The 27,632-nt window shown below is 31.6% G+C and overlaps 2 protein-coding genes and 1 long non-coding RNA gene across 3 annotated transcripts; 2 read left to right on the top strand and 1 right to left on the bottom strand.

Moving 5' to 3' along the window:
- The first annotated feature begins 14,469 nt into the window (after window positions 1-14,469).
- Window positions 14,470-16,966, top strand: LOC117916378 (calmodulin-7). The gene is made up of 2 exons (XM_034832344.1): window positions 14,470-14,642; window positions 16,217-16,966. Exons 1-2 carry the CDS (start codon window positions 14,567-14,569, stop codon window positions 16,588-16,590), a joined length of 450 nt encoding a protein of 149 aa, XP_034688235.1. The 5' UTR covers window positions 14,470-14,566; the 3' UTR covers window positions 16,591-16,966.
- A 2,377-nt stretch (window positions 16,967-19,343) lies between these two features.
- LOC117916168 lies at window positions 19,344-20,959 on the top strand. The gene is made up of 2 exons (XR_004651518.1): window positions 19,344-19,701; window positions 20,700-20,959. It is a non-coding gene; the product is annotated as an uncharacterized LOC117916168 (long non-coding RNA).
- Window positions 20,960-21,571: 612 nt separating this feature from the next.
- LOC117916167 (SNF1-related protein kinase regulatory subunit beta-1) lies at window positions 21,572-26,379 on the bottom strand. The gene is made up of 4 exons (XM_034832062.1): window positions 25,974-26,379; window positions 23,059-23,237; window positions 22,759-22,921; window positions 21,572-21,993 (listed from the first exon to the last, which is right to left on the bottom strand). The coding sequence occupies exons 1-4, from the start codon at window positions 26,172-26,174 to the stop codon at window positions 21,676-21,678; spliced, it is 861 nt and encodes a 286-aa protein (XP_034687953.1). The 5' UTR covers window positions 26,175-26,379; the 3' UTR covers window positions 21,572-21,675.
- Window positions 26,380-27,632: the final 1,253 nt, after the last annotated feature.

Genomic DNA, 27,632 nt, shown 5'->3' with positions numbered 1-27,632 from the left:
AGTAACTATTAATAAAATCAATCCTTGCTATCATTTCTTTGTACCTACCTCATACTCCTTTGTACTATTATAATAATAATAATAATAATAATAATTGGAAACTCTCTCTCATCTCTCTCTCTCTCTCTCTTTTCTTTTTTCTTTCTTTTTAATTAATTAATTTAAATTTCTATTTTTGTTTTCTTTGTGTTGTGCACTATTCTTATTTTGTTTATTTTGAGATTTAAATTGAGGCATAACATGACTACTAAAATATCCTATCCATGCCATAAGAATGTGACTTGGGTGGTTCACATGCCTAACCTGATGTTTAGGTTGACATGGCAATGTATGGGTTAGGGTTAGGGTTAGAAAATTACCAACCCCAAAATTTTAGTATTGGTTCATGTAATAGACATGGACAACCCATCGAAATCCGATCTCGAATTGAGACTTTAGAGTGCTACGGGATTATCATGTTGTTGCTTATCAATGGAGTAATGGGTTTATTATTTTTGGTTAAATTCAAATTATAAAATATTTCAAACTTGAGTAGTATTTATGTTTAATAGTAACTAATTATATATTTAATGATTTTGAAACATATTTAGATATATCTATGTTTTATAGATTTGAAATAGTTGTTTTATTTAAATATAACATTTTATTTTAGATTTTTTTTTGAAAGCATGTGGGAATAGGTGGGTTTGACATGTATTAGCTTTCTAACTTGTTAAATATATACCCAAGTTGTAGCCTTAAACCCAACCTTAGGTAGGGTTTGACGCGAACTAACCATATTGATAGATGGGTTTGACATGTGTTCGTCTTCTAATCCGTCAAATATACTTAAGTTGCAGCGCTAAACACAACCTTGGGATGGTTTGATGTGGATTGGCCATATTGATTGGTGGATTTGACATGAATTAAATTTTTAACTCCTCAAATGTACCCGAGTTGCAGCCTTGAACCTAACCTTGGGTAGGGTTTGATGCAGACTAACCATATTGATAGATAGATTTGACATGGGTTAACCTTCTAACCTATCAATATATCCAAGTTGCAGCCTTGAATCCAACTTTGGGTAGGAGTTGGTGTGGATTGACCATATTGATAGGTAGGTTTGACATGAGTTCGTTTTTTAACTCCTCAAATATACCCAAGTTGCAGCCTTGAACCTAAGCTTGGGTAAGGTTTGATGTGGACTAACCATATTGATTAACCTAGGTTATAGCCTCGAATCCAACCTTGGGTAGGGTTTAGTGTGGATTGACCATATTGATAGGTGGGTTTGACATGAGTTAGTTTTTTAACTCCTCAAATATACCCAAGTTGCAGCCTTGAACCTAACCTTGGGTAGGGTTTGATGCGGATTAACCATATTGATAGATGGGTTCAACATGAGTTAACCTTCTAATCTATCAAATATACCCAAGTTGTAGCCTTAAACCCAACCTTGGGTAGGGTTTGGTGTGGATTGACCATATTGATAGGTGGGTTTAACATGGGTTAGTTGTTTAACTCCTCAAATGTACCCAAGTTGCAGCCTTGAACCTAAGCTTGGGTAGGGTTTGGCTTGGACTAGCCATATTGATAGGTGGGTTTGGCATGGGTTAGCCTTCTAACCCACCAAATATATCTAAGTTGAGCCTTAAAACCTTGGGTAGGGTTTGGTGTGGACCGACCATATTAATATATGGGTTTAATATGAATTAGCCTTCTACCTTGCCTAATATAAGTAAGTTGCAGCACTGACATGTCATTCCAAATTAAAAACATGTCAATCAAAAATAATAAATAATATAATATATATGATATTATTTATTATTATATATATAGGGTGAATCATGTAAAGGTGCATCATAAAAAAAAAAAAAGAAGATTTTTAAAGATTTTTTACCAAATAAATCAAGAAACACTCAAATAGTAACATTGTTAAAATTTCAAAATTGTCCCCTCAAGTCTTTTCTCTCCGACCAACTAATCCATTTGTTTTGTTTTATTTTTATTTTTTAACCTTGAAACGACAAGTGAAGATAACTTCATGATGCTTATCAAATTGACACATGGCTAATGAATATGACACATTATTTTTCATTTTTCTTTCTTTCTTCATTTTACCTATAAAATAATGCACATTTTTTTTAACATGTTAGTTACACATTGTTATAAAATCTTTTTATTTATTTATTTTCACTTTTTCATATTTATTGATTTTAATTATTTATAGACACTTTAAATATAAAATAATAATAATAATATGATAAATAATTAATATAACAATAAATATATAATGATCAAATTTCGAGGTGTAAAACACAAAATTTTTATATGGTCATGCTAAATAAAATATTTATTTATTTGATAAATTTGATCAAATAGATTAAATAGAGAGACAATTGTATTTTGGATCCAGTTGGGTCCAAATATTAAACTTTGGTCCATATAAGTTGTATAATTGATGAGAATGATATAAAATATGAAGAGACCAATATACCCTTTAAAAATATTTTCTACTATTTGATAAACTTTTTTATTTTAATTTTTTTTAATAATTGTTCTAAAAATTTATTATTTTTAGAAAACTATTTTTTTAAATATATTCTAAAAATATATCATTTAAAAAAAATAAATCTGACATATTTTTAGTTATTTTTTATATACATAATTTTAAATATATATATTTTTCAAGATGTTTGATTTTTAAATAATAATAATAATAATAATCTATTTTTATTTTTTTGGAAAATGGTGTGTTTTTCTTTTAGATCACTAAGTTATATTGAATTTATTGAGGTTTACAAAAGGAATAAAATTTATATTAATGTTTTTTTGCTCTTTTTTTTTCATAGTCAACAAGGGTCATTTCTGGAAAGAAAAAAAATTCATATCATTCTTCGTAATTTTCACACTTCTTCTTAATTTTCACACTTCTGCTAGGTCTTGGGATTAGATGGTGAATTTATATAGACCAAAACTTAATTTTTAGGCTCAATTGGGTCCAAAACACAATTGTCCCTTAAATTGAAATATCATTGCCATATTATTTTATTGTTTATTTTTTTAATTTTTAAATTTTCATTTGAAAATTAAAAGCGATTATCATGATTTTTAATTTCTGCTTATGATTCTAACTTAATTGTAATTTTGACTTTTTTTCTTAGTTAAAATATTTAATATTTTTAGTTAAAGAAGATAAACTTGATTGTGGTTTACATTTTGCTTTGTTAAAATTTTTAATTTTTAATTTATATAAAATTTAAAAATTAAAACTGTATTTAATCATTTATATTAATTTTCTCTTAATTTTATTAAAAATTAAATTTTTTGTATATGAAAATTCTGAATTAATAAACACAACAACTTTTGTAAAAGACGTACCATTCTTTATGAACCACTCTTTATAAAAAGAATAACACTAAAGTATGTTAAAAGTATAAAAAATGAATACAATTTTTTTTTTTTTTATGGTTGTATTGATCAATGCCCAAATAAATATTTTATTTTTTAATAAAATTAAAATAAATGATTATATACAATTTTTTTATAAAAAATATATTTTATTTTTTATTTTATATGAATAAAAAATAAAAAATTTTAATAAATCAAAATCTTAGAACTACAACCAAGTTTATGTCCTTTTTTAATTAAAAATATTAAACATTTTATCAAAGAAAAAAAATTTTACAAACTAGGTCCTAAATCTCTATATTTGTTCATCATGTATTTAATTTTTTAAAAAAATTTGTTCTCACAAAATATTTATTATATATTATTATTTTATGTTTAAAATGTCAATAAATAATTAAAATCCTAAATATGAAAAATGAAGTACTAAAAAAATTGAAAAGATATCCTAAAGCCTACACAAAAAAAAAAAAAAAAAAAAAAAATCAAAACAAAAAGAAGATAGAGATATTATGGGAAAAAAAGAAGTGATATGGTTGATTGCCAAGTGTCAAAGTTTTTTTTTTTTAAATAATAATAATAATAATGATAGGCTTTTTGACTTATCATGTCAAAGTTAACAGGAAAAAAAAAAAAAAAAAAGGAAGAAAAACTTACTATAGTTGACGACTCATAAGAGGAGGCTTAGAGACTAATTTTAGAATATTGTTAATTTTCAGTGCTTGAGTGCATGGTTATTTTTTTTCAAAATACATATCATTTGAAAGTAAAAAAATCATGCTTTCTAAAAATGAATATATATTTTGTTTAATGGGGCCTGGAAACATGAAAAATAAATTAATTTACAAATAACTTTTTCAAGAACAATTTTTTTTTTTATATTTACCAAAATATTATAACAATTTTTTTTTTTTTAAAAAAAATTGATTTCAGAATTTAGGACACTTGTGATTTAAATTAAAAAAAAAAAAATCTCGGGGGCTTAAAAGATGAGAATAAGTCTATTATTATTATTATTATTATTATTATTATTATTTTGTAGCAATTAAGTGTGAATAAACACAACAACATTTTGATAGTTCTAAAGAGAAATTTCCAAAAGAAGAAAAAAAATACTACTCAAGGATTAAATTCAAAAAGGAGAATAGGAAATGAAGGCTTGGACTTGTTTGGTAACTGCTTTCGAAAATAATTCTGAAAAATAGTTTTTGAAAATAATTTTTAAAAGTTGTTTTATGATGTTTTGTAGAATAAAAGTCTATTTAAGAATTTAAAATGCTTTTAACTTATTTATAATATTTTTGAATATGTTTTAAAAATAATTTTTACATTCAATGCTTTATTTTTAATTATTTTATGTATTTGTATAATTATTTTTTAAAACAACCCTAAAAAAAATATAAAACAACTAAAAGATCTTCGAAAATACCTTATTTTTTGTTTTTAAGAACAAAAAATGAAAAACAGTTTTTATTTATCAAACTTGTTTTCTTATTTTTTTTATTATGCAAAATAGAAAACTGTTCTTGAAAATAGCTGTCAAACAGGCCCTCAGACTCTCCTAAATCTCAAAAAACATTCTACTATTCCTAAAAAATAATAACAAAATTATCCTTGTCAACTAATATGTTATTGTTTATTACATGATTTAACTAATAAAATCTTTCATCTTACATCCACCCATACTTTAAGCTACTCTCTACACTACACTATTGACAACCGATGGTTGATGTCCATTTTTGACAAGTTTCTTCCTATGTTTGGCAAGCTATCATTGTTTCAATTCCTTTTCTTCATGAGCCTTTTCTCATTTCCACTAAGCCATCACCATTCTAACCCAACAAGCCAATCTACTTAAAAGGAAATGAGTATTGGAATCCTAAATACCTATGTTTCTTTTTTTCTTTTTGCAATTTTGGTTTGGGTTTGATGTTAGGTTTGGTTTTGTGGTTTGAGTTTTGAGCTTGACAATGATAGATTTGGAATGTGTTTTACAAGACTTTTAGGTTTAATATGTTAATGGTAACACTTAATCTCTATTTGTATAAATATTAAAGGTTAAATATGTAGTCATCTTCGTAGAAAAAATCCATAAATAAGATCATTACAACTTGTAATATCTCGGTATCATCATCCTTTAGAACCAACACTAATGCATTTAATTGTTTTAATTGAATAATATCTTATTTGCTAAACTAGAGTAAAAACCTAACATGAATGAATATGAATAAAAATTAACTAATGATTATCTAAAATACATAACATGATTGAATAATTAACAAAAAAACAATTTGAGTTTTTCACAATCCAATATTGAATTTATAAAGAGAGAGAAAAAAATTTTGATTTAGGGTTAAGGATTAAAGTCTATATGAGATCATTGAATCTTAAGACCAATTCATATCCAAAATTGGCATTTTTACCTCAAAAACAAATTTCTTAAACCAATTAAATATGTTGATTAGTTTAGCTTTTAGTTTAAGCATTAATCACGGTCCATATCCATCTTGAAGATTTTGTCATTAGACTCATTCATAGTAGATTATATTAAGTTAACTTATGATTAAGGTGTTCACAAGCATCATTAGTACCTTGATAAGCATTTGCTAGACCTACTCTAAGCTAAACTACATAGAGGATCTCTTCCTACCAATTAGACATAACATAGATCAACCAATCAAAGTTTTACCATGCTACTTTTGCTCTTCTTTTACACCTTCAAGCTCCTTTCTTTGGAACACACCAAATTAGCTAAACATGGTGGAGGATTTTTCCTTGCAACTCATATTTGGTTGTCAAGAAAATAAACCAAAAGAATACAAAAAATTTGTGGAAAACTAAAGAAATACAAAGTCTCTAATATGTATGTGTATGTAGATCTTCCTTCCCGATGCTTTCCACACATACTCTAATCTACGTAGTATGGTTTTGAGGTAGCTTTATTTCACTTCATGTATGCTTAAATTTATTTATTAAATCTTATTTATTTTACATATTAATCTCAAATAAATGTAAAACATTAACATTAGATTTGTCATATGCTCACTTTCCAAGCCAAAGGGTTTTTAAAGAAATGGACACTAGTAGTATCATCTAGCCATTCTCCATAGAAATTGAATGTTATGACTTCGAAAATTTAATTTCAATGTTGAAACTCTAAAGTTATTAAGCTTCTTAAAATCAAGTTTGAAACAAACAATGATATGATGATTCAAATGTGATTTATTAATCAAATTAGAGTAGAGCACTCAACAAAACAAAGATCAAACAATTAATGAAATTCATCTAGAAAGAATCATGTCAAGGCTTAGATCATCACTTAGAATTAAAATCATGCTAATTTCACTTGCATTTATAGAATTCAAAATATTCTTCACTACTAAGCCTTGGATTATCTCTAAGCTAATCATAAAATCACATATAATTGATCTAAAACAGTTCATGATGAATCTAATCAAGAGAAAACATTCAATGCATCATTCATGCATCAATTATGTCAAAATTGTGAAAGATATAAAAAAATTTATAAAATGAAATTGAGAAATCTCGAATTTTATAGTAGGAGATGAAATTAACTTGAGATTCAATTCAATGCATCTTCTTGATAATCCTTACCTTAGACCATCATTCTTTTAATGTAGGAAAGTTTAGCCACAAATCATGGTAAATAATAACATCTTTCACTTGTTTGGTGTATATATAACAAGGATTTCCTGCACCTTAATGATCCAAGGCTTGGGAACAGAGAAATCCAAGGTTTCCTAACAATTAAAATGACATAAAAACTTGGTTCCATGACTTGCTATCCACAACATATAGACTCCTCATAGATTGGTATTTGTAATCTAATGAGGTAAATGCTATCAACCTCTCAAGATTATCTCTCAAATTCTTAAGTCTCAAATCCTTGTATTATGTGATTAAATGACATAATCTAGCTCTTTAAGGCTTGAGCACCTGAGCTACTCGAGCGCTTATTTACTTACTCAAGCACTTAATGCCATCACTCAAACACTAATATGAGTGCTCGAGTGCTATATCTTTTTCCTACACACTTGAAACTACTGCTATATCAAATTCCAATCATTTTTCACCAAAAAACTTACCTTGGTCAATTGCCCCGTCCACCATGGACATAATTGAAGTTGTTGGTTGCTTCTTCATCCTCTCAAAAGTCACATAGATGAGAAAAATTGAATTTTTACATAAGAAAACAAAGGTTATGCTTCATCCATCCAAAGCTTACATATTATCTAATAAAAAGAAAAACTTTTACATTGAAAATAATCTTATGCTCCTAACCACAAGGCTTACAACCCATCTAGAGAATAATATATCAAGAACATATATTTACTATCTTTGGAGGCATAAGATAAACAAAAATCCATACAAAACAACCGTTAAGACACCCTAGAAAGGTCCTATCATGCTTATTTCAAACCTATGACTCTTATACCAGTTGTAGAGAACCCCAAATCACTCAATTCCCTATCTCAGGTTTAGGTTAGGTTCATGAATTCTCCCTAGAGTTTCTAGATCCTAACAAGAAAAGTAAAAACACAAATTTTAATATCAGGGTCTATAAGAAAAGTGTTATAGAAAACTTTAACTCCGATTTGAACATTCTCAATTGATTCCACATGGTAAAGAAGAAGTTTGATGAATCTGGAGGTCTCGTACACCTAAGATCTTTTACTTGATAACTCTAACCACGATCTTAACACTTCAAAAGGTGGGTATTTGTAAAAGAGAAAGCTTTGGCTCTCTCTACTATCTGGAAATGGAAGATGGCTTTCACCAAAAGAGGCATGTATAGGGTCCCCTAATTGAACTTAAGCGAGTGCCTACTAAGGGCTTGGGTCATTTAATTTGCCCAAAATATGTTCTAATTGATTAATTAGCCTAACAAAGGCCCTCTAATAATGATCTTATTACTAATTAGATACCCTCTCAGATTGATCTCTCTGTTTTAACCATGAAAGTAACTAAGGCAAGATCAACATACATTTTATTTGGCCTATGGACTATGAAAGTAAGATCACAATGGGCGATTCGACCACTTTATATCCAATGTTAAGTGTATAATCATTATCCTTGTAGTATTAATGTCACCAAGTAAGGAACCCCATTGATGGAATGGTTGTTCCCACTATAGATATATCTAGTTTTGTCTTAATGGAAAATCCATATCCCTTAATTTCTAGGGCCTAACCCACCAAGGGGTGGCGATGAACCCAAATCAAGATGGGTTTGATAATAGAGGTCATGGGCTTTGCTAAAGCTCTCTCCCACTTAATCTTTTGAAAAGAGAGTTTTTTAGTAATTTTGATAACCTTTCTTAAAATAAATTTTCTATCATGAGACTTTCAAAATCCATTATTTACTTCTTAAATTGAGACTTTTGTGTCAAGAGAATTGCTCTCTTATTCTTTTACCCTTAGACTATTCATATTCATAAAGTCTTTTTTATCTCAAAGGGAGCTTGAAAGATTTGGTGATTTCCTTATTCTCTCAGGAGGAGAGAGCGGAGGACCACCATAGGTGTCTTTCTCCTTTTTTCAGGCTGGAAAAGCCTAGAGAACCATCTATCCAAATCCAAATGGATAGTCCAAAAAGAGATAACAATATGACTTTCAACAACAACCAATTCAAGAAAAATAATAATGGAAAAAATTTCTCATGAAAATTTATTTGCTTAAGAAAATCTAAAATTACTTTCACATAATTTATATTATCCTTAACAATGTTAAAAATAAACATAACATAAAAAAAGAATAATAAAAGAAATAATAATTCCCATGACCTTAGGGATCTTGTTGCATAAAATTTGGAAATCTATTTGGATGATCATCCAAATTTATCAAAAATTATACCTAAAACATAAAATAAGGTTAGCGAGTGATTTACAACTAAATTTTACACTACTACACAAGTCTCTAAGCTATCATGACCATTTTCTTTACTGTTTGCTCGTTGCCAAGAGTGCTTAAGTACCTTTCGAAGGGTGTTGAAATCAACTTGCACTATTGGAAAAGACTACTTGAGCACTCGAGATGCTCATGTGCTTATTTGTTGCTTGAGTGCTCGACGATAGCACTTAAGCACTAATCCAATTGCTTGGGCACTGCTGTAAAATTTTGCATATGCAATGTTGTTTCTCTACTAGATTTTTGACCGTTTATCCACCATAAAACTTACTTTTATTGGAGTGGGAGCCACCACAAGCATGAATGATCTCTTAGACTAATTTCTTGCCATCCATGGGTTACAAGATTGATAAAAGCTAGAGCTTTTATAATAAAAGTTTCTATACTCCTCAAAATGGAGTTTACAATCAATCTAATAATTAAAAACTGAATTTTTACAATGTAGAAAAAAATCCTATGCTCCTAAACACGAAGCTTGCAAGCTAATCTAAGATAAAGCAAAAAAAAAAATCACAAGTATAACTACCATATGAAAACAAAAAACTACAAACATTCATCCATGAGGCCATGAGATAAACAAAAAACTACAAACATTCTTCCACTCGATTTCTCCTTTTATAGAGCAAGGCACGAGAAAAGTTTAGGCTTTTTCTTTAGATGGTGGTTAGGGTTTTTCTCTAGAGGCTTTCTTTGAAAGATGATAGGTAAACCCTAACCCCTAATAAGGGTATTTATAGGACTCCCCGTGGGCTTAAGCCCAAATTAGGCTTAGGTCACTTAATCTAACCCAATTGGGTTTTAATTAATTAATTAACACTAACAAACTTCAATTAATTAATTAGCTCATACTATTAAGACAATTTATAAGGTTTAGTGCAACCTTACATTTTTTTTATTACCAAAACGTCCTTATGCACATGAACCAGAAACTCAAATCCCTCAAAATTAACATGCCTCTGTGAAATAAGAGCTCGGGCAGACCACTAAGACCCATAGGAAAATATTGACTCCCTTAAAATCCAATTCTGAAGTTGATTTAATACTCCACTAAAGAAAATCAATTACAATTTAGTACCCTATGAAATTACAATGAGCATATCTTGGGTCTATGCCCTATTGTCCATTACATACAAACTCTCTATGAATTGATATCTATAATCTAATAAGATAGTGCTATCACCTATCAAGATTATCTTTCAATCCTTGAGTTATAGATCTCACCTATTATGTGACCAGTTGACATACTCTACCCCTAAGGAGTATATGTCAAAATTCCACTAAATGAATTGATATGACCATAGTCTTCTAGAGCACGTGTCATTTGAATCACCCAAGGAGCCACACCCTCTCAATACCATGAGATATCAGGTGCCTCCCATTGTCTCTATCAATAGTAACCTAATTCAAAAGGATATATGACCACATTAAGATTTCATTCATAGGTTAAAGCCTCCTATTGATTTTGTCACAAGTTTAATATCCTCTCAATGTTGCAAGTCCATACAACATAGTAGCTTGATGAATCATGACAATTGATAGTCTCATATCATGATTTACCATAGGTTTTATTCAATGTGTAACCATACATATTAGTGCACTCACCATGGGAAGTCTATACTAATGACCAAGATAGGTCATCCCTCCAATTAAAATATAGTGTATAATAGTTTCTACTGAATTGCCCAAATCCATAACCGACTATGAATAATTTATTATCTTATAAGAAATCTATGACTTGTATTCTCTATGTAACTCTTAATACAACTAAGTTATGTACAGTGCAAGTAATAAGGACGAGTATAATCAGATAACAAATTAATGCAAATGGAATAATAAAGGGAAACCAAGAAACATGAATAAATAAATTTATAAATGAATCTCAATTTGTTACATCATTTCATACATTCTAGGGTTCAACCCTAACATTTGTGACATACTATCTACTATATGCAAGCTCCCCATGAATTGGTATTTGTAATCTAACAAGGTAAACGTCTTTAACTTCTCAAAATTAACTTTACAATTCTTGAGTCTCAAATCCTCTTACTGTGTGATGAATTGATACTCTAAATCACAAGAAGCATATGTCAAATTTCAATTAAAGAAACTACAATCATGGATATCCTCAACACAAGTCTTTAGGATTATCCAAGGGACACCCTATTTCAATACAATGAGATATTATAATGTCTCTATTGAAAATATCTATTATCAATAGCCTCTATTAATAGTGACCCAATCATTGTAAACTTTAGTATAAGTTCAATATCCTCTCAAGGTTAAGAGTCCATACAATATAACAACTTAGTAAGATTATGATTATCTGATAGTCAATCTCATGACCCGCCTAAGTCTTATTCAATGTGTAATCATTCACACTATTGCACTTACCATAAGAATTTCATTTTGATGACCAAGACCAATCATCACTCCAATTATGTGATAGTCTACTACAACCTCAAATGAATTATATAAGTCTATGAACTAGTTGTAAATTAATTATCTACTTGCAAGAAACCTACGATTTGGATCTTTTATACAATTCCTAATACCCCTAAAATCATGTACAATATAAGAGTTGTCAAACTAGAATTCTTAGAACGTATAATGCATGAAACACAGATAAATTAGAAAACAAAATTTTTATTAATAAATAATAAATTTATTATTATTATACCATGCCATGCTTTTAAAAACTATATTTAACAAATACTTATTCATCTCCTTTGAGTATTTCACTATCAAGATCCATGATACAAAATCCTTAACAAAGATAATTTAAACTAAAAAACAACTGAAAAAGTTAAAACACTTCGAGACAAATTCAAGGGGAGACTCTAAATGATGTTTACCAAGCTAAAGCCATCCTAATACCAAAAATGGTAACCCATTAAGAAGATGAATAGTATGGATAACAAAGGAAATTAGATGAATACTAAAGCATTTATAAACTATACAAATCCATAAAAATATTATATTTAATGTGAAAGTTGTTTTATTATTTAACATTAGGAATTTATTTAGATTTCCTTTATGGTTTAGTTAAAAATAATAAATTATATAAGTGAGTTTTGTGGGTTGAAGTAGGAGTGGAGTTGGCTTTTATTTTTTTGAGTTTGCACATTTAGCATAAATCCATCATGCCCTTTTTATATCATTATATTGATTATTTTATCTTGTTTCCAGTTTCTAGAAATAAATGCTATAGAAGCTATTTTTTCCACTGTTGTTAGGCTTACTTAAGGAAATAGGTGTTTACCCTTTTTGGAAACATGGGCCTCCACTTTTGAATTATGTTTTGATTTTTCTAATTTATTACCAAAATGACCTTCCAAAAGTGCTTTCTAAACTGCTTTTGCCAACCAATAACATTGCTTTGAGGTTCTTCCAAAATTCAGTTGGGTTAACTATTCACAAATTTGGTCATTTTTTCTCAAGATTTGTGTTTCCTTTTCAAAACTAAAGACTTGAGGCTCTCTTATAATCTTAAAAAAAATGGTCGAAAATATATATAAAAAAAAAGAAAAAAAATCTACTCATCTATTAGCTGAAAAATTTAAAAAGATAAAACAAAATATGATAAAACTTCCTTCCTTAAAGCACAAACAAAAATTAGTCAATTTAAAATTATTTTTAATTTTCCTACCCTAAAAATTTCTTTACTTTTTCCTATACTCATATTTTTTTATTATATTTTGAATTAGGGATGACAAAGGGATGCGTTTGGGATTTATTCAAAATAATTCTCATTCCCATCATAATTTTTAAAATAATTCTCATTCCCATCATAATTTTTAAAAAAATTTTTTAAACTTTTTTTAAAATTATTTAAAAAAATTTAATTACATTAAAATAAATATATGTTATAAATAAATAAAGTATTATAATTTTTTTTATTAAAAAGTATTTTATTATTTGTATTATTATTTATATATTAAAAATAGGAAAATAAAAATTAAATTAATTTTTAAATTTAATTTTATATATAATCAGGATAAGGAAGGGCGGGACAAGGTAATACCTGAACTCACTCTGAACTCATCCTAGGTTTTAAAAAGAATCTCAAATATGTCCAAACCCATTTATTTAAATTTTAAACTCATCCTATTAGGAGCAGGGTAGAGTAAGTAGTAAAGAAAACCCATCTCATTGTCATCCCTATTTTGAAACATCGTCAAGATGTAAACATTCTTTTTTATATATATACTGAGAGAGGATTTTAAAACCATTAAACCTTTTAAAAATATATTTCCATCCTTTAAAATTTTTTTGCCAAGATTTAATATTAAATTTACATGTGTAATTGCAAGATTCAAATGTTTTTTTTTTTCTCTATTTAATCACCAATATTTGGAAAATCATAGTTTACAAACTCAAATGGGCATATCAAAAAGTATAGAATGGTAATCAATAGTTGCCTATGTTTTTTGTGTTATAATGTTAAGTAGTTAAATTCTAAACCAAGAAATCAATGAGATGCTTTCCCTAAGAAAGGCATATGAGAATGCTTTGGTATCGTAATTTTCACAAGTTTCGTATCAAAATTATAATTATTTATTAAAAAGTACAATCAATTATAATATATTAAATCAATGACTAGTATTTTTACTTCGTTCCTTACTTGCATCTCATTGTGTTTCGAGTTCGCTTATCTGTTTTTTTTACATTTATTATTCCATAGTTTCGTATATTTATACTCTCATTAAATAATTTAAATTTTATTATATTCTTTTAAAACTTGAGATTGAAAGCTTGATGCAGATTCAATCAAAACATTTTTAAATTTCCTCGAGAATATATTTTGGGTAAATTTCATTCGATTTGAAATTTTATGGTATATATTCCTTATTTTAATTCAGGAAGTGAAGCGAACATAACAAATGGAAAATGAGGAAATGTATTTAATAAAATTTTAAACTAACGATAATTAAGTATATTTAATTTAAACTTTAAGAGGGATGGCCGAAATTAATAATTTTTTTATGATTTTTTAAAAATAAATAGATAAATCCAAAAAAGTTTGGAAAGTAAAAGGGTAAAATAGTAATTTCAAAATGATAGCGTAGGGATGTAAGAGAGAGAGAGCGCATCAGATGCCCTTTGTTGGGGAAGAAGTGAGAGCCTGCTCTATAAATAGCCCCGTCAAAAATTTCCACTCACACACACACAGACATATCATCAAACATATAGCCTAAGAGCCAACCAGTCAGCCATTTTCCTCTTTCTCTCTCCTTTGTTTTCTCCCCTCCCCAATGGCCGATCAGCTCACTGACGATCAGATCTCTGAATTCAAAGAGGCCTTCAGCCTTTTCGACAAGGATGGAGACGGTCCGATTTCTCTTTCCTGAGATCTTTTCTCCCTCTCTCCTCCCCAGATCGGATCTGTTTCTGGGGTTCTTCTCATTTTTTGAATCTGTTATCTTCTGATTATTTCCTTCTGATTTGATGGATCGCGTGAACCTTTTGATTTTGACTTTCGTTGTTGTTTTTGTGTTTGGGTTTCATGTCTTTTTCTGGATCGTAGTTGATGCCTACGTGGGTTTCGTAGATTCTGATGTTGATCTTCCATGTTTATGGTGTGATTTTTGAATGATATATTTTCTCTAATTTGTGCTACGGAATGATGTCTAAGTTTCTTTGATTCAGATTCACCCTTAGATCCGTGGATTTAAGGCCATGTTTGGTTCCATCTTGCAGAAAAATGATTTTTGAATAATGGGAATGGAAAAATATCAAATGATGCCAAAGACCAATTTGGTTTATTTCTCTAGAATCATTCCATTTTTCCTGGAATGACCCCACAATTTTCTCATTTGTGAGGGACAATCTTTTTGAAAATTTCACCTTTTAGCGCCATGTTTCTTTGGAACTTTAAAGAAATTTCTAAAACACTGAAACTGTTTGATGTTCGAATCTCTGATTCTGTTAATTAGAAATGCTGCAATCTAGGCAATCTTATGATGGGAACTTGGCTTTGTAATTTATTCTTGTGGTCAGTGGCGTATTAAAGAAGCAAGAATTGATGCTTGAACAGTCTCCTCTTTCTTGGAATAATATTTATCCCAAGTTTCATTTTCCTTTGTTGCCCATCTAATAATTGTCTTTTGAGATTCCATGTTATGTTTGTATCTTTGGAAGACCACTTGGTATGGTTATATTCTCTGAAAATACTTTCTAGTAGATATGAATTTCTTACCAGATATGCATGTCATGTATGTAGTTGAATTTTTCTTGAGTAAATATAATGTTAATGGTGATGAATTCAAGTTTATGAGCTGTGTGATTATGTTTCTCGAGACATGTGACACATATGTTTATTCTACGTGATGAATGAAAAAATTGCACCAATTTTTTCTTATGATTTTTCTTGTGAATGAATTAGGGTGCAGATTGGTGTCCACTTTTTAGATGGTGGCCACACATATATTTGGAAGTGCCACATCCATCACATGGCAGCATGCATGCTAATCTTCATTCAATGTCATCAAGGATTCTCGAGTCCTCAAAATCATTGACATGTTTGATTTGATCATATTAAGGCATTGTTGAAGGATTCTGAAGATGTTTGAAATCCACTTTGTTGTTAACCTGTAACATCCATGCTGGGTGTTTGAAATCTGCATTTCCTGTTTAACCTTTATTGATTTTTTCTGATTATGTTCTTGAATATTATTAATATTCAACAACCCATATATTAATATAGGAATCATTGCTTAGGTTCAAGGAGCTTGTCTCGGCTAGCTCAATTTTTTCATATTTGCAGAAAGTTGTGTTGGGCATGTGCATCAAACCCCTCTCCCCCTCTACCTTGGATATATTTGTGTGCTGCAAAACAAAGCTAGTGTACACTTGGCAGATTCATCTCTGGTATTATATTGTAATTGTCTCTAATTGTACTGCAGGTTGTATCACTACCAAGGAGCTTGGAACAGTCATGCGTTCACTGGGCCAGAACCCAACTGAAGCTGAGCTGCAGGACATGATAAATGAGGTCGATGCTGATGGCAATGGGACAATTGATTTCCCAGAGTTCCTCAACCTTATGGCTCGGAAGATGAAGGACACTGACTCTGAGGAGGAGCTCAAGGAAGCCTTCCGAGTTTTTGACAAGGACCAGAATGGCTTCATTTCTGCAGCTGAGCTTCGCCATGTTATGACAAATCTTGGCGAGAAGCTGACAGATGAGGAAGTTGATGAGATGATTCGCGAAGCTGATGTTGATGGTGATGGGCAGATCAACTATGAGGAGTTCGTCAAAGTCATGATGGCCAAGTGAGGACCAATCAACCTAAACCAAATTTTAAGGGGGAAAACAAAAAAGGAAACGGGGCAGATAAGTTTGATGAGATTTCTGTTTTATCATTAGGATGTGTTGAATTGGTACATTACCTTTCAGTTGGGTGGTTGTCTGTTGTCTTGTCTGCATTGTTTTGTAGTGCTTTGTTCTTTAATATCTGCTTGTTTGCTCTGTCTCCTATTCCAGTAGTTTGGGTTGGTAGTGTCTCCTTTCTTGTTTGGTGCTTCTTTTTTCCTTTGGTATTATGAACCTAGAACAATTGGGAGAGTCCTATGTTTTTTCTTGTGGGTTACTAATTTTGTTAATATTCCAAAATATCAGTATTTGTCCTTGATCTGCAGGATGATTTTTTTTCTCTTGTTTTCTGATCTTTGTGTACCTTGCATATGTGTTTGTTGTCTATGTTAACTGGTGGTTGAACTAATAATCAACCATTGTTTCTTGAACAACACTGAGCTTTTCGACTGTGCTTTTTTTGACTGCGCTGTGTTTATATTCTTAAACGGTAAACTCCTAAACACAAGTAGGAATTCCAGGATGTTGAATTTGCTAGGCCACCAAATTTCAGGGTACCCATGATAGGGAGGGGCGGTTTGAAAACCCCTTCTTGATAATAACCTGGATTTTTTTTTTTTTAACTCTCAAAATTCCAAGCGCAATATGCCTTAGAAAAACAAATATTTTGGTTTACCATATACAAGATGAAGGAGGTAGTTAAAAGAGAAGGATGTTGTTTGAAGACCTATATACATCTTTGCCTGTTTCTCTGGGAAAAAAGGGCTTTTCATTGTCACTGGTGCCAAGCATTGGACTTTTTGGTGACTTCCACTTGTTCCAGGCTGGAGTAGGCCCATCTGGCCATCTCTACTTCCAAAATAATATTAAGGTATGCGGTTCTACTTGTCAATTTTTTGTCAATTTTTTGCTCATTTTTCTTGGTCCACTGTCTTCTTCCACCCCCCACCCTTGACCAGAAGAGGAAATGACACAAGATCCAGTGGGTGGTTGCTGATGATGGAAGTTTAGAAACCATCATAGCTTTAAACAGGTTCATCTGCTGCATCCCCTAAATGCTATATATAGTCTAATTGCTTCCCACTTCCCACCTATATTACCCCTTAAAATGACTCTACTCTCTCTGACAGCTCTCTATTACTTGGATGGTAGTGGGCCTCTTCCACATTTCGATTAGTACAAATAAATAATATTTTCAAAATGATACTTTGTCAACTATTTTTAAAAGAGAAGATTTCTGTTTTTGAAGCCCGACCCAGTAAAATGTACAATTGGAAATCTTATAATAACTGTTAGGGAAGTTGAGGTTACATAATTAGTGTCTAGAAAACAAGGGCTTGCTAAATTGGGGTTACCTTAAAAGTCCCAAATCATTGAATGAGGTTTGGTTACAAAAACCCAAGCCATTGAAAAATGGCAAGTAGTTTTCTGTGTGTCCAACTCAATGCTATTATCAAAATTATAAACCTTAATTCTACACTTGTATTTCTTCTAAAGAGCCGAACCAACACAGCTAGGGATGTTTAGGGCAGTCCCCATTTTTGGTTCATAAAATTTAGGAAGGGGATTTTGTGAAAAAAAAAAAAAAAGGAAGAGGAAAAATACAGTAATTTTTAAAAATATTTATTAAAATATGTTCTTGTTGAAACTATTTTTAATTTATAGTATTTTTTATAACATTAATTGGAAGTTGTTTTTTTAAAATATAACTTAAATTTAAATATGAAATTTATTTATATATATATATATATATATTTAAGAAACAATTTTCAAATGGGCTTGTTGAAAATAATTTTAAAAGTATCAAATTTAAATATATGAATTTTAAAATTGTCGTGTTTTTTTTCCAAAATCCGGGTATACCACACGCATCCACTAGGGGGGTTTATTTTATTTTATTTTATTATTTTATTATTTATTTTTTATTTGCCCACGTAGAAATTAGGATGTTTGATATAATGCTGGGTAGAATCTGGGGTATCCAGCTGAAGACAGAACAAGAAAATTGGAAATTGGGTGCCTGGCGATGATGGGATCGAGTTCTCTCTCTCTCTCTCTCTCTCTCTTTCTCTCTTTCTCTCTCTGGTAGCATTGCTGGATTATATAAGATATATAATAAGAAGTATGATTAAATGTGGGTTGGGAGAGAAGCAATTACACACAACAGTTGTCCATTGGAAAAAGTACATCTTCAAACTTCAATTTGCTTTCACATCACCAACTCCTTTTCTCTGCCCCTCTATTTAATGCTTAATGGCTTGGTGAATATATGATAGAATATTAGAGTGATTTGATATAATTAAAATCATGGTCTTGCTCTTCTTTCTAAAATGAAAATTTCTTCAGCTAAACTCCCTCTGCTTTTATCTATTTTTTGTGCATATATACACATTTTCTTGGTCACATTCCTTTCCTTTTTCTGCACTGTTTTGCTAAAAGTAAAATTGAAAAAGGGATAAATGAGAGGGTGGTGGGGAAGGGGAGAGCAGAGGGGCGAAAAGGTGGTGGTAGCAGCAAGGAAGACAAGAGTATTTGGGTCAATGCCAAATATTTTTCATGTTGTGAATTTCTAAATATAATATCAAATCGGCAAAGATATTGCTTTTATTATTTTACAAAAGGTGTTTTGAGGTGGCATTAACATTAAAAAAAAAAAAATCTATTTTTTATTGTTTCAAAAAGTGAGGACTATTTTTTCCAAAATATGGATTAATTTGATCATTTTAATCAAATATCTTCTCTCTTTTTTTTTTTCAACTACCACTTTTACATGTATTTTCGAAAAGGGTTTAAATGGGTTATTATTATTATTATTATTATTATTATTATTATAAATGAAAGTAAAAACGTATGCTTGTGTGGTTGGACTTAAAGAGGGGAAAAAGGTATAGCTTGAAATGGAAATAGTGGAAGAGATGCTGACAACATTTTGTGATTGATGGTTTGGTGATAAACAGGAGGAGGAAAATGAGGGTAGAAGAGAAAAGCAAGTCAAAGAAATTAGGCAGGGCCAAGAACTCCAAAAAGACGTCTGCACACTGCACCATCCTCTAAAATCGCCCACCGAATACCCTGGTATTCTCCCTTCTCTTCCATGTGTTTTCCATATTTCTATACAAAATGGGATAATGGGGTTGGGCTCAATTTCCTTTGGGTCCAACACTTTTTCACCCCAACCACAATAAATTTCTTTCTTTTATCATTTTGATTTTGAGTCAAATGCTTTGGACCTTTCTTCTTTGATCAATGCTTTGGTCATAAATAGTAAAAGAAAATAAAGCATCTAAAATCTATTATACGTTAAAAATATTTCCTTGTCATGTAAGTATCAATTTGGTCTAGGAGTCTTGTGCATGAAATAATTTACATTTGAGTTTGCTAATCAATGTAAATCATCTGATTTTTATTATTATTTTAATATATATATATATACAAATTGTATTGTGCTAATTAGATGAAGAGAATCTAGTTATGTTCATATGATCCTCTAAATAATTGAAATCTAGTTAAATCATAATCCTGTGAACACCAAATAATTGTTGTTTTAATGACTGTTAACACATTTGCACATTTTCTGGGTAGAAACTTTTCCTGGAAACCACTAGGGAAATGCAAAAACAATCCAAGGTATCCCAAAAGGCTTTCTTGTTTGATGAAGGTGGTAAACAATTGTTCTTGCTCATCCTCATTTCCACTGCATTTTCTATTTGAGCTACAAAAATACTATTACTAGGGTTTCATAACCTAGACCCATGATCCTTTGTTCAACTTTGCTCATCTTCTCCTCCCACTGTCCCACAACATAACACTCCCATCTCATCCAACACAAGCATTTTCAGCACAATAAGCCCAAGGAACAGATACCCTATCTTAGAGGACCATTTTTCCCAACTCAAAATTGGAGTTAAGCCAAAATCCTCATTCACAATCCCAAGCTGAACCACTTCATATATGCTTCCAACACAGAGTTCAGTGAATGAGCAGATTAGGAAACATATATATATCACATACACTACAGGGAATTTTCTGCATAAGAAGCTAATTTGGGTGTTCCCACTTGTTTTAAAATGCAGAATGCAAGGAACAATGGAGGAGGCGTTCTAGCATGAGCTCAGAAGCAGGCAAGGTTGATGGCAATAAAAGAAGCTGCAGAAGAGGGCACATACATTGTTGATGAATGTTTATTCCTCTAATTGGCAAAACAACTCATGCTTCTTCTCTTTTTCACCCTATGTCGTATGTATTTGCAGAATAACAAATTGAAAAAATTGAACTTCTACTTGACATGCTATGAAATTATACAACCTATTATAGCTGGGAGAAAAGCATCAAATGATATCCACATTACTCTGAAAATCAACTAGACTGTGGGGTTCAACAAATGGATGCCCTTATAAGCATATGTTGTTATGCTGCTTGTATTTATATTTATATAAACAGGATTGGAGCAATTTTTTTGCTTCGTTAAATTCACCCCCTATGGTGAACCCCTATTAAGGATTTGTGATCACATCTAAACTATGGCTGGAACCCTGGAGAATTATTATGACACTCTATTATGTGTCAGCAAAAAAACTAGCAGTCCCCGGAAAAAGGTTGCAGATTTCGTGCTACTTCTTTGCAACTAACCTGCACATTATAGTTTTTCCTTTTCATCCATTATTCCATGGTACTAACCCTCTCAGTTTCTCTAAACCAGTTTTTGTCATGCTCAAACCCTAGGCCTCTCTACTCTCCCTCCTTACCAACTTCTGAACTGACTTGCCTTATGATTCAACTTTCAGTTTGGTCTTAAGAGCACTAGCATAAAATAGTAGTATCAATCCCAGGATAAGAAAATCTCCTAAACAATATGCAGCTAGGTAACTACTTGAAGATGAAGCAACATTTGCAGCAATAAAAAAAGCATGAGAACTAAAGAATGTCAAAGTTCAGCAGAACAAAATGGGCGAAAGTCAAAGGCCAGGCAGTTCTATTAACAGAGACACCTTCACAAATGTGAACATTCTTTTTTTCTTTACAAGAAAAGCACAAAAAGTAATGTGGGTTTTACCTTTTCAGTGGCTTATAAAGGACAACAGTGACATACTTGGACTGAAACCTATTGGTAAGACCCAGAGCAACCACAGACTGAGAAGCCCATCCCTTCTCTATGAAAAGGTGGTTAAGCACAACATGTTGAGGCTTTGAACAGGAAGGTTCTTCCGAGTTTGGCATACCAAGGACAGTCAAATGCAGCTGGGGTGGAACTAGTACTGGCTCCTTGGCAAAATCTTCCTCTGCCGGGAATGCTTGACTGTAGCTAGAGTTTGGTGATGGTGGAGCTTCAAACTCTGCCACACTCTCAAGGTTCTCTGGCACATAGTCCTACATGGAATTGCAAAGTTAAATAAGAATTTGAAATACTAGTGCATAGAAAAAAGTAAAGGCAAGCTTTATCCATGCCCGATAAAGCTTTTATTGGTTCATGAAATTTCCTCGGGCTTACAAGGGAAGCATAGAGTATTAATGCATATATGCATGAGAGAACACAAGTACATCTCTCTCTCTCTCTCTCTCAAATATTATACACACCCATTGAGTTATGAAATGCACACAATATGCACATTCAATCCTGCATTTGAAGCAGTCAAGCAGGGGAGAAAAGATATGAGAAGCCAACACACTCCCATCCCCATCCAAAGCAGCTCCTCCCTCATCGTTCTCTAACTACCATCAAGCAGTGATTTTTATTACTCATAAAACCACATTCTATGATATTTTCTTATGCTTAGACAGGTCTACTACAAAGAAAACAAAATCATGAGAATAAACATACAACATTTATGTTTGTGTGTGTGCACACACACATGTACATGTGCATGTCTGCACATGAGAGAGAGAAAGCACCTGCCTGTGCATAACTTTAGTGCAGCTATGGAACACATGCAATTACACACTCAGTTCCATGCTTGCAAGCAGACAACATGGGAGAAGATATGAAAAGCCTGACCTACCCCCATCACTATTTCCACAAGCTTCAACTATTTCTAGGTCACTGTTCTATTAGGTCTAGAAACCTTTTAACACCAAAATTGGAGTTAGATCAAAATCCAAGTATACATAAGCAAACCAGAGAGCAAAAATCCTTACATTGACATCAAGAAGATTGCAAACACGTCCCATCTCATCAGCTATGAAAGGAAGATCTGGAATGTATCTCCATTCTCCATCCACAATAAACTTGTAATGGTACACACCTGAAGGCAGGACCAAGAGAATGGAGTGATCCTTGCCTGACCGTTGCAGTGTCTTCCTGCATGCAGATAAAGTTACTAGTAGAAATTTAAGCTTTCTGTATTTGGATTTTTTCAATCACAATAATATTAGCTTCTAATTTCTCCCAAATATGATCAAACCCACAATCATAATTAGCAGTTGACCATGATGTACCTTGATGTCCAGTTGTCCCAAGATCCTTCCACAGCCACATCATTACCACCATAGTTCCATGCAATCATGATGGGGATTCCTTGCTCAGGAGGATGTTCAACTCCTCCTTGAGATTCATTCTGCCACATTTGATTCAAAGATGGAGGGCCATCTCTCCTTTGGAGAGGAGCTATTGGAACCTGCACAACATGCTCATCGGTTGGGAAGAAAAATTCTTAATTTATATGTACTGAATAGACATCCAGTTTTATTTCTAATATCACCTTTCAGTTATTTATCAACCTTTTATTCATTTATCAACTTAATTAATAGACAAAAAAAATAAAAAATTACATTACTAAGGACCTAAAAAAATGTGGGTGCAACCCAAGTGCAAAGGAAGTGCACTATGAGCAACAACACAGCAATACAAAACTGAAAAGACAGTACCATCTTTATCCTTTTATAGGTAAAACAACTTATTTATGAGATATTACTGGGCTAGCCTCCTCCATTGATCGGATAAAATCTCAAATAAAAACCAAAAGACTCCAATTAAATCTCAAGTAAAAACCAAAAGACTCCAATTAAAAGAGGAGGAGGAGGAGAAGAAGGCCTCTCCATCCATCAGATAAAATAGATGTAACCCTCAAATAAAAAACCAAAAGACTCCAATAAAAAAGAGAAGAAGAAGCTGCCCATACAACAAAGTATGTAAATTAAGATCATGCAGTACAGTCAGACTGAAAATAAATCAAAGACTGGCTAATGTTAACAGAAGAATAACTGCACAAATAAGAACAGTCTGCTACAAGACAATCTTTGGGTGGAACCTTTGGATGTCACATAAAATTGAGTGAGTGCTGCAATTTGTATAGAATTTGAAATCATTCCATTAAGTTTGTGATAGTATTAAATGAATTCATTTGTATTTACACTAGAGTAGTTTAGAATAGAAAAATCAATCTAATTATTTCAAAAACAAAACAAAAAGAAGACCTCATTCCTAGTTTTCTTTGGTAATCGGAGATGTCTCTGGTCACACCACTAGTTTTCTTTGGCATCATTGCTATGTCTAGAGAGCAATGATGCTCCTTTTTATGGATACGGTACTCAGCTAACCACATAGTCAACGGTTCGCCTGATGACTTTATGGGGGGATTTCATTCCTCTTCAGGAGGTTCCTTTTTTTGGAGCTTTGTTTCTTTTATCATATTCCAGACTTTCTCTTCCTTCTCAAACAAACCTACACCACCAATTAGCTGACGTAACATACGGAACACAAATACTGAATGATGAAAACAATAGGGACCATAGACTTAAACTCATCCCATGATGTATAAGTAGGTGATTGGTGGATTCCTCAAACCTTTTGCACAAGCAATGCTGACTGGCTAGTGTCATAACTTTTCTCCTAATTAGATTCAAAGCAGGAATTTTATCCCAAACCCTGGGACACTGGAAACACAAGCTAATATTTAAACCTAGAGCCTTATAATAAATTAAACTTAGACATCTGCAGATAAATTCCCACTAATTTATTCTCCAAGTGTGCTGGTACCCCAAATCCTGAATAGAACACAAAAAATGTAACTGCTTCTAACTCCCAATCATACATATTTGAATGAATTTTGGTTTCCTAATACTAATCAGTAATCATGGATCAGAGACTCTTGAATCCCAGAGAAGTTACTAAATTCAAAACCAAATCAGAATTTGGTTAATTTATTACTAGAATGCATATTCAGGCATAGGCTCCATCTCCTACTAAATAAGAAACTTCCATTACAAGTTTTTATTAAAAAAAAAAACCAAGAAGGAAAGAAGAAAAGTTAAAATTGCCTAAAACTCCTAGTTTTGAAATAAAACAACCAAACAAGAATTCCTTAAACCTTCTAAAGATGGAAACATAAAATGAAAATTTCCAAGAACAACAATTTCCATCTAAATCTTTAAATTTGATTAGGATGCAGCTGCCATGAAAGGTAAACGTATTGTTGAACTTGCAGAGGAGTTCAACATCGTGGACCCCATAAAGCATCATTCAACCATATCTAAATTTTATATTCAAACTAGCTCAGTTGGATGTGTTACTTAATCCTCTACTGCTTGCAATACCCCAATTCCTCTTCCGACACCCGTCGTAAATCATCTGGTTTACAAACGAAGTACATTGAATTTCTGCAAAATTACAGCACTATTACATATCCTACAAACCAGGGTGAGTAATGTCATTGAACATGTCTCAAGCTGACAATAACGATAAAATTTCACGTGGATGGAGTATGTAAACGACATATCCTTCAACACGGGAACACAGGGGGAAACGACATTGACAAGTTGAGTAATGTCATTGCAAATCATCCCAATCTAACAAACACCAACAAATTCACGATTTCCTCATCATATATTTACCACTTTTCAAAGAAAAAAGACCTTGAATTACGATCACCTATAATTTCTAACAATTTATCTCCTACAAGTATACATACAAATAATAACTCCAAAATTTTCAGAATTAAAAGTTCCAAATCTGACATTTTCTTCACCAAATAAATTAAACATAACTGGTAATAATTAAGGAAAATCACACGAAGCAAGAGCTTTGTTTTTTCACGTTAATGTAGTTTCCAAAGATCCTGTTCATGAATACAAATCCATATTGCTCAATAACAATAATAAATGCCATACGAGTAGTTAATTAATCAAACCAGATTCCACAATCGTTCACTCAGATTCACAATTCATATAGCCAATCACAATCCACAAGAAACGTCCCTTCGATTGCTGAGAAACGACAGGAGAACGGAAGGAAATCCGGAATCTTAGCCGCAGCCGATTAAACCAGTCTCTATTCCCCCTGCTATGATTTTCTCAGCAACCAAACAGACACAAAGAAAAATAGAAAAAACAAAAGAAAAAAAGGGAAGCGAGACCTGAGGAGCGAACATGAGAGGCGATCGAGAGCGTCCGGGGCTCTGAGGAGGCGTGTTCCCCATTGAATCGGAGGAGGCGACGCGGGCAGGGTGGGTGGAGTTGGGAGCGTAGATGTCACGGACACCGGAGTCCCCATTGGATCTGGCGGTCGGATCGTCTCTGATGTTGGCTACCTCGTCTCGGCCATTAGCATTTCCCATAGCTGCGGTTCTCCCCTTTGTCTGTCAGATCTAAAAATGAAAACGAACCGAAGGGAAGACGAACAAAAAAAAAAAGGGCGAGGATGGCTTGGAAGGAATGCAGGGCTGGTGGTGGATTGAGGAGGTGAGTCAGCAGACTGGGTGTAAAGGACACTGGCTTTTCGTTTATTTACGGAGGTTTGACACTCCTTTTTCCTCCTTTGAAGATGCAGAAAAGCGAAGACAGATGGATTTGGCATTCGGGATGCAGAGATCGGCGTACTACGTGGATGGATAAATGTAAGACTTTTTTTTTGGTTCCATCCTATTCCCTACGCGCTTTCTTTCTCGCTTTTCTCCCACGCTCCACAGGTACTAAAAAAACAGTTGAAAAAAAATATACCCAACAAAATTTAAAAAATCTATTACCTATTTGATAATTGTTTTCAAAAACGGTTTTAAAAACAATTTTTAATAACAGTATTTGAAAACTATTTTTTAATTTTTGTAAAACAAAATTCTGTTTAGAAACCTAAAATATTTTAAACTTATTTTTAAATATGCTTAAAAAATAATTTTTATATCTAGTGTTTTATTTTTAATCATTCTACATATTTGTATAATTATTTTTTTAAATAGTTTAAAAAAAAGTGAAAATAAAAAAAAAATAAAAAAATGTTGTCTAAAAACATCATGTTTTCTGTTTTTAAGAACATAAAATAAAAAACAATTTTTGGTTGTCAAATGCGTTTTTCTGTTTTTTGGTTCTGGAGAATAAAAAATTGTTCTCAAAAGCAATTTTTGAGGACAAGAATCGTTGTGTTTTTTTTTTTATATATTTTATAGTAACAATTTTTTTTTCTTTGTTTATTATTACTTCCATTGGGTAGCATTAACTTTGAATTGAATTAAGCAAAATACAACAAATCATGTACCTTTTATACATATAGGATTATTGTTTCTTTGTATATAAAGTTTTTAATTTGGTATAAATATCCATATCTAAAAATAATTAAACGTGTCATCCTCAAAAATTATTTTAAGGATTTTCTATATTTGATAAAGGAAAGTCTCGGAGTGTGTTGGATGACCATCAAATACAATAGGATTACCATCCAAAAATCATGTTCTTGAGTCGTGGAACTATCTAAGGGGATGAATTGGTAATCCAAGCTTTGGTTGCCTAATTTCAAATTTCTTATTTGTTTTTCTTTTTCCAATTAATTCAAGCAAAGTTATATCAACTTCAAGATATGAAAACTATATTAAAAGAACATCCACAATATTGAATGCACAATCCATGTGAAAACCCTTTACAAATATCTCCATAAGTGTAGAATCGAGAGTTTACCCAATCATAAATCGAATCAAGTAACCGTCTATTAGGTAATGATTTTAAGAAATGTTTTTAATATTTCTAATACTTGAAAATTTTAATAAAAAGCGTTGTTTTCAAATGCTAGAAAAACTAGAAACGCT

Source organism: Vitis riparia, chromosome 6, assembly GCF_004353265.1.
Source record: "Vitis riparia cultivar Riparia Gloire de Montpellier isolate 1030 chromosome 6, EGFV_Vit.rip_1.0, whole genome shotgun sequence".
NCBI lineage: Eukaryota > Viridiplantae > Streptophyta > Magnoliopsida > Vitales > Vitaceae > Vitis > Vitis riparia.
The sequence above is the reverse complement of the archived record's forward strand: the minus strand, read 5'-3'. Positions and strand labels throughout refer to the sequence as shown.

Excerpts from the sequence above, each read along its gene's own strand:
- LOC117916378 (XM_034832344.1), top strand. The coding sequence starts at position 14,567 with ATGGCCGATCAGCTCACTGACGATCAGATCTCTGAATTCAAAGAGGCC. Across the intron at positions 14,643-16,216 it reads TTTCGACAAGGATGGAGACG|GTTGTATCACTACCAAGGAG; the intron begins GTCCGATTTCTC and ends ATTGTACTGCAG.
- LOC117916167 (XM_034832062.1), bottom strand. The coding sequence starts at position 26,174 with ATGGGAAATGCTAATGGCCGAGACGAGGTAGCCAACATCAGAGACGAT. Across the intron at positions 23,238-25,973 it reads CTCTCATGTTCGCTCCTCAG|GTTCCAATAGCTCCTCTCCA; the intron begins GTCTCGCTTCCC and ends CATGTTGTGCAG. Across the intron at positions 21,994-22,758 it reads GCAATCTTCTTGATGTCAAT|GACTATGTGCCAGAGAACCT; the intron begins GTAAGGATTTTT and ends AATTCCATGTAG.